The 14,826-nt window shown below is 43.8% G+C and overlaps 1 protein-coding gene across 1 annotated transcript; it reads right to left on the minus strand.

Annotated features, from left to right (window-relative positions):
- Positions 1-1,701: 1,701 nt before the first annotated feature.
- polr2b (RNA polymerase II subunit B) lies at positions 1,702-13,349 on the minus strand. Its single transcript, XM_088344621.1, has 24 exons — positions 13,209-13,349; positions 11,632-11,704; positions 11,410-11,560; positions 11,198-11,310; positions 10,905-11,124; positions 10,354-10,512; positions 9,319-9,483; positions 9,051-9,247; positions 8,711-8,830; positions 8,449-8,635; positions 8,241-8,384; positions 8,021-8,160; positions 7,569-7,680; positions 7,335-7,489; positions 6,963-7,161; positions 6,479-6,647; positions 6,222-6,413; positions 4,400-4,650; positions 4,246-4,335; positions 4,076-4,183; positions 3,876-3,989; positions 3,641-3,801; positions 2,970-3,165; positions 1,702-1,867 (listed from the first exon to the last, which is right to left on the minus strand). Exons 1-24 carry the CDS (start codon positions 13,225-13,227, stop codon positions 1,778-1,780), a joined length of 3,525 nt encoding a protein of 1,174 aa, XP_088200747.1. The 5' UTR covers positions 13,228-13,349; the 3' UTR covers positions 1,702-1,777.
- Positions 13,350-14,826: the final 1,477 nt, after the last annotated feature.

The following is a 14,826-nucleotide window of genomic DNA, read 5'->3' on the forward strand; positions in this document are numbered from 1 at the left end:
TGCATATTTATCCCTCACCAAAATGTTCATATGATCAAACCAATTTTAATGTCAAAAGAGACAACCCCCCAAAAATACAAAACAGAGTTTTAAAATCTTGATGCTATTCACTAAGGCACAAAAAAATCTGGCTCTATATGAAAACGTAATTTCCCCCTGAACCTATTTACCCTTTTTTATTTTGTTTTTGTGTTTGTCTTACTGTCCGTCACCCCTCTCAAAGGATATGACCAGGGTAGATAGATCGATAGATAGAAAAATGCACCATAAGTGCTCGCTGCTGTTCCATTCATTCAGATTTCTCCTCCATAGCTAAACTCGCGGGCTGAAAAGGGGGTCCACTCTGGCCCTAGTCAACACACGGCATTTCTCTTGGGTTTAGATCCAGACATTGACATGGCCACTCCAGAACCCTTTTTTCAGCCTTTCAGAGGTGGACTTGCTGGTGTGTATCGATCATTGTTCTGCTGCTTCATTTAAGAGCACTTGCTTTTCTTGGAAAACTACAAAAAACATCCAATAACCGTAAAATTCGGACTGTAAGCCGCATCTTCTTTCCCAAGCTTTCAACCTTGCTGCTAATGCAATGTCAGGCTAATGTATGTTTTTTTTTAACTGCCACCAGAGGCACCAGAGCAATACGAGTAGTAAGACAGGTGCAATATATGGGTCCAGGAAGACGCAAGTTTAATGTAACTATGCGCTTTGTGCATTACCCTTCGGGGATGAATAAAGTATCTATCTATCTATCTATCTATCTATCTTAATAAAACTAGCCTGAACAGACAATTATCATAGAAATTGTGTTAAAAGGGGAAGGCTATCCACCATATTGGGAATAATTCTTCAAGTCTATCTGTGAACGGAAATAATGTGGCAAAACATGGCAAATAAGCAACGCCCAATGAGACAGAAATGTTTAAGGCGGATACCAGCTCAGTAGCCTAGATGGTAAGGCGCCCGCTTTGAGACTGGGAGGTTCGGGTTCGCGCCCCGGCCGAGTCATTCCTAAGACTTAAAAAGTGGTCGGCGGCGCCCTCTCTTGGCTGCGGCTGCATCGGGTCAGGTGCAATCGACATTTCGTTCTGTGTACATTGTTACACAGAATGACAATACAAGGAAATTATTATTATTATTATTATTATTATTTATCTGTCTGCATTATTGTTTTTTTGGAATAAATATTTGGCACAGTTGGATTCTATGGATTGTCCTTGATGTAACAAAGCCATTTTCGCAGACATTCAAAGAAGATGAAGACAGCCGAGGGACGTAATGATTAGTTACCTCAGCTTTATAGCTTTTGGGTAACTTGTATAAGAGTAACAGTGGTGTTTCTCTGATGAGTATATTTTGAGATGGTTATATCTTGAATCACAAGAGTATAAGCTACCCAATTAAATTTGCCACGACAAATTGCATTGGCTAGTAACATCGTAGACACGTATGGAAAACTGTGTACCATCTTTCTTTGTAAAATTCTCACGTTTCAATGTGGGCACATGCGGCTTATAGTCAGCTACGGCTTATGTGGGTACAAAATGTTTATTCTTTAAAAAATATACCCGGTGCGGCTTATAATCAGGTGCACATTATAGTCTGAATTTTACGGTAAACAGTTGTTGCAAACTATAAAATCTAAACGTAACTTTTCTAACCTTTAAGCAACAAATCCGGATAAAGCACACCTGCAATGTAAAATAGTGCACTAAAGTCACTTTTATTAAAGATTACAAATGACAAAGAAACGAAACATGATGGAAAATGTCCAGGCTGGCTACGTCGTCATCATGCGAGGAGCGATGCTCATGGACATTAACTCCTGGAAAAGAAGCTTGCAGGCATACGGCATGCGCACCAGCGAGATCTGAAAACGGCAAAAAGGACAGAAGCTGAAGACTCAAAAACAGAAATCACATCACAAGGATTTTTCCAGTATCATCCAAGTATTAGGTAAAAATGTAATTTTCATCAACATATGAACCAAGATTTAAATGGCAAGAAGTATATTTAACAATGTTACAAAACTCGTCCTTTCATCAATTACTTGCTGCTGTCACATGAAAGATTTTCGGGTCCTTGCAAGCGCCCACGACCACCTTTTCATTAATCAGATGAGGCATGATGAGATAGGATGTCAAACTATGTTATCAAGTTATTAAAGACGTGTTAAATTCATGGGCCTCATGTAAATGTTGGCCTCCGCATCATTTTATGTGGCCCATGCTTAAAATGTCAGTTTGTCTATTGGGTCAAGAATGCTCTAATCAAAAATTACACATCCCATAATGCCTGTTAACTAAGTGACAGCTTAGTGCCAATGCATGGCATTGTTTTCCTATCAGTACCAATGATTGGAATTAAGAAATAATCAAAATAATGCCCGAGAATAGCAAATTTGATGCAGACCGAAGTATATTCGGAATTGTAATGTTTGTGACTGTAAGAAGTACTAAATTTCAGAATTATTTCCCAATATGCAGTAGTTATTTACTTTACATACAACTTAATTACATTTTGAAGTCACTAACTTATGTGGCCCTCAGTAAAAATGAGTATAACAACCCTGTTCTAAAGGAATCCACACTGAACAGCTTTTACTTTTTTTTCTATATCTTTGTAGCTTTAATTTGAAAAAAGTGAACCTCTGCTTATTGTACATCTCTACGTGAGCCTTTCGAATAAGCTGTCAAACGACCAAATTCAATTACACATAACTCTCATGACTTTAGTAGATGAACCAATTCATTTGCTTGTGAGAGTATATTTCAAGTCAGCTTGGATTGAGGCCAACAAATGGGAAGAGCAGTGAGGCTAAAAGCCGACATTTCGGGTTTTGAAAACGCCCGACGTAAATCCCTAAACTGTCAAACAGTCCAGTTCTGTGATTGGCCGTTTTGCAACATTGTCAGAATCCGACACACAAGAGCAATTGAATCGTTTCTTGCGAGCGTGTTTTTGTGCATTACCTGAGTCTTGTTGCGGCAGCCGCGGCACTCGTACGTATGCGTGCGTGTGTTGGCGATGGCCATCAGCCCACACAGGTTGCACACGTGTACCTGGTAGGGATCGGACGCCTCGAAGAGACGCTCGCGCAGGAACTGAGCAGCGCCGTGAGCAATCTGGCAATCACGCTCCATCTCGCCAAAACGAAGGCCACCGTCACTGAAACACAAAACACACGCTGTTCGAACACACGGACGGGCAGGCAAGGGGGGGGACAACACAATTCTGAGATTAAACATAGGTATTACAAGTGTGCCTTTCAAGTCACACACCGAGGCATCATATAAAAGAGGCTGGATCAAATAGAGGCTGGTCTATCCACATCGAGCAGCAGTGCTTTGAGGAAATTGGTGGGGGAGTAAAGTATGGATCGCTGGACTATTGTAGTGATCCAATTCAAGTAGCAGTATCGATATTAGCAATATTTGGATTGATCTGCCCAACCATATTGGCCCATGTGGCAATTTGATGATCGGGAAGTATTGACTAAGGAATGAGGCAATGCACTTTTAGTGGTCACATATAAAAAGCCAGGTTGGCTAATATAGTATGCAAATCATGTACATACTACAGTCTTAAACCATAGCCTGAAATGTGTATGTGTCTAAAGGAGTCCATATAGTCATAGTCTCACCGGGATCGTCCCTCCATGGGCTGCCTATTAAGGATCTGCACAGGTCCGCGTGCCCTGGAATGGATTTTGTCGTCCACCATGTGCTTGAGTCGCTGGTAGTAGGTGGGCCCAATGAAGATCTGTGACGTCAGCTTGCGGCCAGTGAAACCGTTGTACAGAACCTGAAAACCAGCCACCCATCCACATTTCAGTGGATCAGACACTTAAAAATGTCAACTGTCCAAACGGTGCTCACCTCGTTACCCCTCAGGTGATAACCGTACTCCGAGAGCAGGTTGGAGACCTTCTGCACGTTGACTGCGTCATTGAAAGGTGTAGCGTCACCAATCTCACCCTTATTGGCAGACACCTGTGGGGAAGAACAGCAAGTGAGGCTACAAGGCAGAGCTGATCTGGTCTCGAGGCAGATCCCAACGTGGGTACACGGCTACTCACCTTGCCTTGCAGGCACTCGATAAGATGGCCAACTGTCATTCTGGACGGAATGGCGTGCGGGTTGATGATGATGTCGGGTGTAATGCCCTCGCATGTAAAAGGCATGTCCTGTCAGACAAAGAAACACTGGTTTACCACCTGTCAACTTCCGCTCAGCGCTATCACATTACCTCCTGTCTGTACTGGATGCCGCAAGTTCCCTTCTGTCCGTGCCTACTGGCAAACTTGTCTCCGATTTGAGGGATCCGGACTGAACGGACCTGCAAAAGCAAAGGCCAAAGATGTTATGTTAAGCGAACCGACAACGGTGGGGGCAGGACTCACCCGTATTTTGCAGAACTTGTAGCCTTCCTGATTGAGCGTGACCATGACCTGGTCCACAATTCCAGTCTCGCTGGTGCGAAGAAAAGTGCTGCAGTCGCGCTTGGTGTAACGCCGATTGCTGCTGTCCAGCTCGTCGTCGTTGTCGGGCAGAGTAACAGTCTTGCCGATGATGACATCCTCGCCCGAAACGCGCACGCCAGGGGCGATCAGACCGTCATCATCCAGTTTGTCGTAGATGGCGTGGCGCATCCCTGAAAATGGGCATGGGTGTTACATTATACCAAGCGGATGAGACATGATGAGATGGTAACATAGTTTGGCGTCCTAAGATATAAGAGGAGGATATCATGATGCGTGTGTGTCCTAGTCACATGACATGAATATATTTTTTTTGTATTTTTAAGAAACTGAATGCCCCAATCCAAATATTTACCGTATTTTCCGCACTATAAAGCGCACCTAAAAGCCTTTATTTTTTTCAAAAGCTGACCATGCGCCTTATAATACAGTGCGCCTTATTTATGGAACAAAATTAATTCGCAAAGTCTTGCAAAATAACTTGCCGCCGCCGACTAGATTTTCCCCCGAACGCCAAGTTGTACGCGGTGTATGCTGGGATTTATTTACCGGCGTTTCATTGGCTAACCAATGTGTCAATCATCATTTGAATGGATCACTATTGGCTAAAGTTATTCGGAGGTCAAGGGGAGGATCCTTTTTATCATTTACAGGCTGGCATTGGCTTGAACGGCAAAACAAAGCCTGCAATTGGACAAAAAAGATGAATGCGTATAGCACGTGGCTGACGGCATAAAGGAAGGTTTTTTTTCTATTCTGTATTTGTAAATATTTTATTCTCCTGGATTTACTACACTCACGGATATAAGAGGACATTGGCTGCACATTATTATGAACACAACGACTTCGGTGAGCTACTCCGGGTTTTATATTGTCCCTGTATCTTGTTTCAGACTGAACTCGATGTTTCTGTGATAAGCGGTGCAGATAATGGATGGAATGGAGTGTCTATTTTTAAATTAAACTCAATTCCAAGTGTTTATTGTCATATGCACAGTAAAGTTGCGAGCGAAAAAGAAAATAGACACTAAGGAATGTTTGGCATTTCTTGAATCCCAAGACTTTAACCTTCCGAATGATGGAACGATGCATTTGAGTGACATCGTACGGACACCGCATCCGCACGTGTTCTCGACACGTATTTGCGTCTTTGGGAATGTTAAGGGGGTAATAAGTTGGACTGAACTATCTGACTGTTTTGTCCACGTTCCCATTGTAGCGCCTTATAATCCGGTGCGTCTTATGTATGTCAAAAATAGGACCAAAAACTATTTTTTCGGGGTGTGCCCTATAACCCGGTGCGCCTTATAGTGCGGAAAATACGGTACTTAAAGACCATGAACTGCATGTAATTGATTTGTGAAGAACCCGCCGACTTGTGGACATGCACAGAAGCCATTCTCAGCGGCCACTCACTGACCAAGCCTCCACTTCAATTCATTGACTTGTCACTTTTTTTCTGGACCTATATTGTGCGGACCAAAAATTAGATCCTTAAAAGCAGAATTCTTGTTTATAATTTAGCAAAATGATGTTTTCTGTAAGTGGACATTTGACTGAGATAAGTATGCAAAAGTGTGTCCATCCATATACATTTGAACAGCTAGCTCCAAACTTGTTAAAAAACAAATATTATAGCTGTGATATCAAGACGAGATAACCCCGCAGAACTTTGGCATCAGAGATGATGCTGGCTCAATATGACAATTAAAAACAAGAGTGAGAAAGGTGCGTCAGCGCTCACCTTGGCATGTTTCCTTGCTGGGCTTCTCAAAGATTTCTTCCTGGTCGAACCCCTTCTTGGACTCCTGTTCCTTGTAGGAACGATAGAAGACAGACCTGAAGAAGCCTCGGTCCACAGCCGAACGGTTCATAATGACAGAGTCCTCTTGGTTGTATCCCGTGTACGAGGCGATGGCCACGATAGAGTTGATGCCTGTCGCCGGATGGAAGCAAAGGTTAGCGGGGGATGGTCAGCAAACAGCAGCGCCACACGCCTACCTGCTGGCAGTTCCCTGAATCGTAAGTACTCCATAGACCGCGTGGTGACGAGAGGCTTCTGAGGGTAGTACAAGACGTGTGCCAGCGTGTCCATGCGAACGTGGAAGTTGGTGATGTATACGCCCATGGCCTGCTTGCCCATAGCCGACTGGTACGTGTTTCTAGGAGACTGAAGGCAGACATAAACTAAGAACAATAAGTCTGGCTTACTTGTTGGGAAACGTACTAGTCTGAGCCAAAATAGATTTGATGAGATGATCAACTTTCCAAAGAATAAAGTACAATTTCGCCTCCACTACACTAGCGAAAAGTTGCGCCCTCATTGGCAGTGTTTTGTTTACATTTGACCTCCACGCCGTGCATATAGCTTTAAGAATCGAGTATGAATCGACTCCATGAGAAAATAATGACGGTACAGTCTTCTTGAGGGGGCGCGAGAGAAAATAATTGAGAAGCACTGGTTTAGAGCAGAGCAATGACTTACCTGGTTGTGATCAGGGAAAGGAATGATAGATGCGCACACTCCCAGTATCATGGACGGGTGGATTTCGCAGTGGGTGTAGGTGGAACAGTAAGCCACACCTTTCTCCTGAAGATCATCGGGGGTCATGGCCAGCATCACTGTCTCCTCTTCAAGAGTGTCAATGTACTCCACCACGCCGCTCGCCACCAAGTCTTGCCAGCTGAGAAAAAGCAAGGTTAGTTTAGACTCACAGCTCACATTTGTTTTGCAAACTCAGTAAGTACCACTTGGATACTTTACTATATTTGAACTCTTTAAGCTTTATTTTCTGGACAGCCTCTTCACTGTTATTATCTGAATGATATGAAAATGAGCTGCCGTGTACAGCCTCACCTGTAGTTGTTGTACTCTCGCTCTTTGAGCTGGTCGATGTGGCGCCTCTTGAGCAACAATTTCTGCTTTTCGACAATCAGCAGCGGTCTGCAGATGCGTCCAGCATCAGTGTAGATCCGAATCTCGCGCTCTCTGATGTCTCTGATCATTGACACCTAAAAAGTCAAAGGCAGTTGAGGAGCGTAAACAGATTGAGACAAAGAGCAGCATGCGTCATCATGCCGAGTGAGTCACCTCAGACACGATGATGTCCATTTGGCGGCGTAGTTTCCGCAGCGTGTTCATCAGCTGCTCCGGATCCTTGTGGATTCCGACCCAGCAGCCGTTCACAAAGATCTTTGTGGCACTACCACAAATGATCAACGGTAAACACACAACTAGATTTTTGGCCCAACAGTAGTGTAAAAGTATGGTGGGGATACATTTTCTAAGATAAACCCTAGTAAATTGTTGAAATGGGGAAAAAGGCTCAGGAGCAAAGACACTTTGGACACAGTTGTCTTTGGTGGGTTTTAGAATAATAGTTTCTGTTCAATCTCTCACACACAAACACGCACGCGAACGCCCGACTTAAAGTTTTCTCACAAAAATATATAAGTTAAATACAGTGGTAGCCAACAATTGATCATTAAAACGATAAGACTTGTGGCAGCATAGTAACTTTCACGTATATGTGTTTGACCGACTCAGCAATGGCGGCAGGCGAGATCTCTTCAAGGTTTTCCATGCTCCACTCTTCTAAGAACTCCAGGATGGGAGAAGGTTGAGATCCAACAGAAATGTAAGCCATCAGGGCCAAGTTCTTTACCAGGCCCACGGCATGACCCTACGGACCAAAGACACGCACACACTTAATCTGCTGTCTGGCGGCCACAATTTGGCGCAATTGTGGCAAAGAACACCCACCTCTGGAGTCTCGGCTGGACACACCATCCCCCATAAGGTGTTGTGCAGCTGTCTTGGTTTGGCGAGCTTGCCATCGCGCCCGATTGGAGAGTTGACGCGGCGCAAGTGAGACAGGGTGGAAGCGAAGGTAAGGCGGTTAAGCACCTGTGAGAAGAGTATCTAGGTCAGATCGGTGGAACAGCCAGCGCTTGTGCCAAGAAAGCCAAACCTGGGACACGCCGGCCCGGGCCTGGTGGGCCTTCTTGACATCCCCCCAATTTCCAGTGGCTAGTGAGTACTTGAGGCCGTCCGAGATGATCCTGGTCTTGATTGCCAGTTCCAGGTTGAAATCCTTGCCTCTGTCAATGAATTTCTGCGCGTATATCCTTATCTCCTTCAGCAGGTTCTTAAACATCCTGATGAGAAATAAACAGCCTAAGTTTCAGCCAGTGATGCAAAACAATAAGCACACAAGGAAATAGGCCACCAACCCTCTAAAGAGGAAGGCCAGGAGCGGGCCAGCCAGGTCCAGCCTCTTGTTTCCGTAATGATCTCTGTCGTCCAGCTCTCGTCTGCCCAAAGCAGCCAGCAGCAGTCTGTGGACCATGTACCTAAAGGCAAAAGGCAGAATCCACGCTTGAAACGGAACGCAAAGTTTGGGTGTTTCAGGCATCATAAGTGTGAAACATGACAAGTGCTTTGCTGTGAGGAATGCTAACACTACAGGGTTAACACGACGAAGCCTTCGCAGCAAACAACAAATCTGGCTCCTGTCCATTCCATTTGTCCTGAAACTTAATAAGCATTGAAAACCCTCAACTGTTTGCTCACCCAAGGAAGTAGGCTTTCTTTGTCTCACAGAAGTCACTGACACCAACATGTGGCAGCATTTCTTTTTGCAGGACCTCTTTGGCGTACTTGATTCGGCGCTCTTTGGTGACTCCCGGCTTGGCACCTCTGGAGCCAATGAAGTTCAGGGCCACGTTCTGCTCCTGGATGACAAACGCTTCGTCCAGCGAGGGCTTGACCTAAGCGGGTAAAGACGGGTGAGTCAGGAGGCGGCGGCTCTGCGCCGGAAGCCCAAAACTTCGTTACGCACCATCTCCATCATCTCGGGGTCATCAAAGTCGTAGATGATGTGCTCCAGAATATCTCTGTCCGACACAAAGCCCAGCGCTCTGAAGACAATGATGATGGGAACTTCCTGGCGAATGTATGGCAGCGTGGACACGATCCGCTGGCCAATGGCGCTCTTCTTCACCCCCTGCAACACAAAAAAGTATGATTACTTACTTGTGTTTGACGGCAGGCTGTGCCACTAATGTGACACAGGCCATAGTACATTAAAATGCGCACATTTACATGTCGGGGGCAACCCAAATGAAAACTGAGTATTGCCAGTAAACCATTTACTGTATTTTCCGGACTATAAATTGCACCAGCCAAAAAAATACACAATTAAGGCAAAACATGTATAAGTCAAACTCTGAATATTAGTCGCATTTTTGAGGAGAATTTATTTGATAAATTTTAACACCAGAAAAATACATGTCATTTGTATTCTAATGCTACAAATATTTGCATTTCTTAAGACACGCTAGTCAGTAACGACATAACATATTAGGAGTTATTCAGATAACTCTAGCATATAGAATTTTTTACCAAACTAACATCTTCATTCCAAATCACAAAATCCTATCAAATCTTCATCCTCTGTGTCCCTTCTACCGGTAAACAACTACCAGTAGATCAACGATGCTCCGGCTTCCTCCATCCGGTTTTACAAGGTGGAAATTATCAACACAGTCCAAGAGCGTCCTCTTACAATTTAGTGTGAAAACATGTAAAATGATATACTGTACCGGTAATAAAAATGTAAAACTCAATATTATAATGTGTTAATAATTTCACAGATAAGTCTCACCGAGTTATAAATCGCGCCCCCGGCCATTATATATAAAAAAAAACAATGGACAATTTAAAGTCTGGAAAATAGGGTTTATGTAAAGCAATGTAAACGTGCTCAATGATCAGATTATCGTCTTGACTGTGAGAGTTTCCAATACAACTAACCAACAATGGTTGGATGCAACATTGTTACCACCTATTGTTTGCCGTAGCCGTGTTGACTGACCTGCCCTCCTCGCGCCATCATGCTGACCCAAATGGTGCTGGTGGGACGCGACGAATTCTCCAAGCAAGAACGGCACTCGCCTGTGAAAGCATACTTGGAATCCTTCTTGGCAAACACGTATACTGTGTTGGTGGCCATCTTCTCCTGAGCAATCAGCACCTGGAGACAGTTGCACAGTTTTACGTCAACTAGTCTGTGTTTTTGACCCATTCCAAATATTTGGAGAATTCCTTATAACATTTGAGGCTTCTGGAATTTAGTGTCTTTCAAACCATGTTATCGATCTCTTATGTTATTTTCTCTCATCGAAACAACGAAAACATTCATAAGGAAAGCTAAGCGGATTTTAACAAACAGCAGCATTAGCGCAGGAGCTACATGCAGGTATGACGACATTCATCAAAGAGGCAAAAGTCCATTGTGGAAAGATAGAGATTTGACCTGGATTTAAGGAAATACAAACTTTGACAAACTTTCCAATGTGAACATCAATTCTGTTTCTAGTCCAGTCTCATGGAAAAGACTAGCATCCGAATAGTGCATCTGCGCACCTTCTCTGAGCCGTTGATGATAAAGTAGCCGCCAGGGTCGAGTGGGCACTCGTTGAGCTCACACAAGTCTCTGTCAGTCAGGCCGCTGAGTAGGCAATAGGTGGAGCGCAACATGATGGGAATTTTGCCGATGAAAGTCTTTTGGTGCTGCGTCTGCAGTTGTTCTTCCCCTTCCTTGATGATGGTCTTGGTGATGTCCACATACAGGGGGGCCGAGTACCTGATGGGGAGAGAAGACACAAGGATGAGTTGAGACTGGATGCAAGAGAATGTAGTCCAGCGGGCTGCCCTACGTAAGATTTCGCAGTCTGGCCTCGTTGGGCATCATCGGGGATGGTGCTCCATCTCTTTCCCAGTGGGTAGGCTTGGACAGGTAGATCTGTTCAAACTTCAACAGGTAACGTGGCTGCAACACACGAGGAGCAATGAGCAAGTGGCCAACAAGTGAAAAACCCTTTCCCCGATTCCTTATTTCTAGCAGATGGCATTGCGGGACAAAACTTACGGGCTCTTCCACTTCTCCCGAGGTGTGCTGGGCTTCAGCTTGGAGGTCGATGGGCGGCGCATCTTCCACAATCCTCTGGACTGACATTTGGATGAACTCATCAAATGAATCCAGCTGCTGCCGCACCAAGCCTTTCTCGTCAAAATACGAACTGGGAACCGTTTGAGGGAAAAAATGAGATGCAGTCACCCGAACAAACAACTCCTTCAGAAGGTTACACACCTGATGACAATCCAGCAGGCTTCCTGCCACAGATCTGGCGTGATCTCGTCGTCGTCTTCATCGTACTGGTTATCTACACATGCGAGAATGGTCAACAGAGGCCACAGTACAATACAGCACAAGCATTCAGTTACGGATACTTTGCCATCTTAAGTAATGCTCCTGCTTTAGTTTTGATGCAAACACTTCTCATTGGGCCATGTGCCAGTCATAGTTCCTCCTGCCTTGTATATCACAAATGAAAACTTTTTAAAGGTTTTTTTTTTGTAAAAATGTAACAACTCCTAGCAGCATTACCAGGCATCTCTCAGAGTGCCATTATGTCTTGAGCTTTTTAAAAAAATATTGTTGGCTGATTGATATTTAAAGAACTACAACACACGTCACATATTGTTTACAACTCATGACTGACTGCAAGAAATTGGTGTAAAATACGGTGTGCAGGGCAATAGATGTTATGCTGAAATATATGTTGCATGGGTCCCAATTGGTAAAGCATAGTCACAGCACTTGTAATTATTTAACACCTCCCATCAAACTAAAACTGAGAGATGCTGGTCAATAAATACATCAGGCTTGTCCAAAATCCGGCCTAGGGGCCAGTTACGGCCTCAAATCAAAATTTTACTGGCCTGTAGCCTCTGTCAAAAAATAATAGTGTGGGGCCTGTCAGTAATAATAACAGCAGTATTAAACATTTGTATCAAAAAGAAATCACAATGTCCCCAGATGATGGCAGTAACCATTTTGCCACCTTGCCCTTCCGTGAGAATTTTGGCCCACCCCATTTCCGAAAAATAGGGAAAGTTGGCTGCTAGAGCCGCTGCTATGAGGACAAGTGGAAATTGGGAGTATTTTTTCCCGAAAATCCGAAAAGACGTTGTATGCCTAATTTGTCAAGAGACTGTGGTCATCTTGAAATAAGATAAAATCATGAGGCACCACCAGACAAAACATGCTGACTAATAAAAGCTAATTGGAAACAAATGCTGTGAAAATGTGACGCAACTGGAAGCGTTATTAACGGCACAGCAGCGCTTTTTCAAGAGACTACAAGTCAAATGAAAATGCTACGAAGGCGAGCTACGAGGTCAGGGCGCTGATCGCAAAGTATTGCAAACCTTTCACGATGGGTAAATTTATTAAGGATTGTTTAAAGAATGCCTAGTTGAATAGTCCTCCCTCACACATTTTCATCGAACCAAATCAGACCCGCTCTCCGAAAAGTTTTGACACCCTTGAAATAAATCAAGCCGCTATTACTGAGGGCGACACTGTTCATGCTATATCAAGTTCTACGACTATTGCGCAGCAGAAAAAAATATCAGGCTAAAGCGGGGCAAAACAAAGGGCCTTGAGATCAAACTACTTTATTTTGCAACATAGATTTCATTCTTTTTGGTTGGTCAGGAGCCATTATGCCCGCAGTTGATGCCAAACTCAGCTTAGCAATGCTAACCGCGAGCTACAGAGTGGTCGGCAAAGACCCCATTTAGTCGGATAATTGTCAGTACGCTGACGTGCTTTCTTGTTCAAACGCAGGCAGCTCCGCCAAATATTCACATTGAGGAACTCACCTTCGTCCTGGTCGTACATTTGATGCTACGCAAAGGAAAAAGACCAGAGACAGACCACTACAATAGCAAAACGACTGCGCGCGTCGTCCGCTTTTTCTTCTTCGCAAGAGGAGAGGGTAGCGCTGTTAAACAAAAGCAGGAGAAATAGCGCCAAAAGGCATCTCGTGGCCATCCTCGGAACTGCTAAACTTTTTAGAGGATTGCGTCCACCTCTAGAAGCAGATCCCTCGGTTTTCACAATTAATGGGAATCAGAACCGCCAGCTCAAAATGAAAATCCGCGAAGTAGCCTTGCACATTAATTAAAAGCCCCAAGGGTTGAACTTACTTTGACGTGACGTCATTACCGACTTAGAGTATACCAGTGTCAAGTCAAGTGTTTTTGTAAAGCCCTTTATCACTGTAACAAAATAGTAATGAGAGATCAACAAATAATAACATACAACTCATAATTGTAGTTTACGTTGTTTTATTGTCATCATACAAAAGTAAAACAAAATTGGAATGAATCTCTTTTCAGTGAAAGAAAACATTTTAGAGCAAGGCTGGCTAGCTGCACGTCAGCATTGGTTATCCTCGAATTGAGCCAGGTCTCTGGGTGATTTGAATAAAACCGTCCCAGGTGTAGCAGTTTCCCACGAGTTGTTGTTCCTTGTCATCCATTTCATGGCTAATGGACATGCCGTTGGCAATATAAAAAGGTCAGCAGCGGTGGCCTAGGAGAGCGGTTAGCTTAGCTGTATCATTACGCCAGACCAGTTTTCTCACTTTCCTCAGAGTCCGATTTAATTGAATTTCTCTTCGAGGTAATGACCCGCTAAAGGCTAGCGGTTCCTGTGCTTCCTAGTTTGCTTTGATGCCACATTGATTTGAGCGGCCATTCGTGTTTGACTGACAACATATATCAGCCTATCACGTAGTTAATCATGCCCACCTAACTAACACAACCACACTCACACACACAGTCCCGTGCAGCGCTTGCTTTGTGTATTGTTACCCAATGTGATGCGTTGATTTCAATGATAATAAAGACAATTCTTTTAAAAATCCGCTAAGGAGCAACCCAGCGATTACCGAAGCGTAAAGTAGCAAGATGTTTCTGTACTGTAACTGCAGCTGTCCCCAGCTATGATGTGCAGTCAGGGTTTTCTCTGTGCCTCACCTGTCATCACGGATATACAACAATTTAATACATTTGTGATGTTATATTTTTAATGTCTTTCTCATTTAATATCACTATATTTGGATTTGATATTTCATAATGACTAAATCCTCCCAACTTACGAATACAATACAATTAGTATTTAATGTATTAGTGAGCTGGGGGAAAGCAGTGAGGCACGCAATTCTCCTGCCTCGTGGCAGAGGGCGCTCGTGAGATCAGATTCTGCTTTGACACGCACCTCAAACAATGGAATTAGTCAGAGTATGAGCAAGCTGACACCAAATCAAACTATTCTGTATTTTTTTTCTGCTGCATGGACTTTTCATAATAGATAGATAGATAGATAGATAGATACTTTATTCATCCCCGAAGGGAAATTCACTTTTCCAGCAGCATCCCTAAGCTAAGAACAATCGAAAATAACTGAGAACAATCGAAAATAACACGGGAGCTG

This window comes from Urocampus carinirostris, chromosome 9 (genome assembly GCF_059441175.1).
Source record: "Urocampus carinirostris isolate Australia breed hairy pipefish chromosome 9, RoL_Ucar_1.0, whole genome shotgun sequence".
Classification (NCBI taxonomy): Eukaryota; Metazoa; Chordata; class Actinopteri; order Syngnathiformes; family Syngnathidae; genus Urocampus; species Urocampus carinirostris.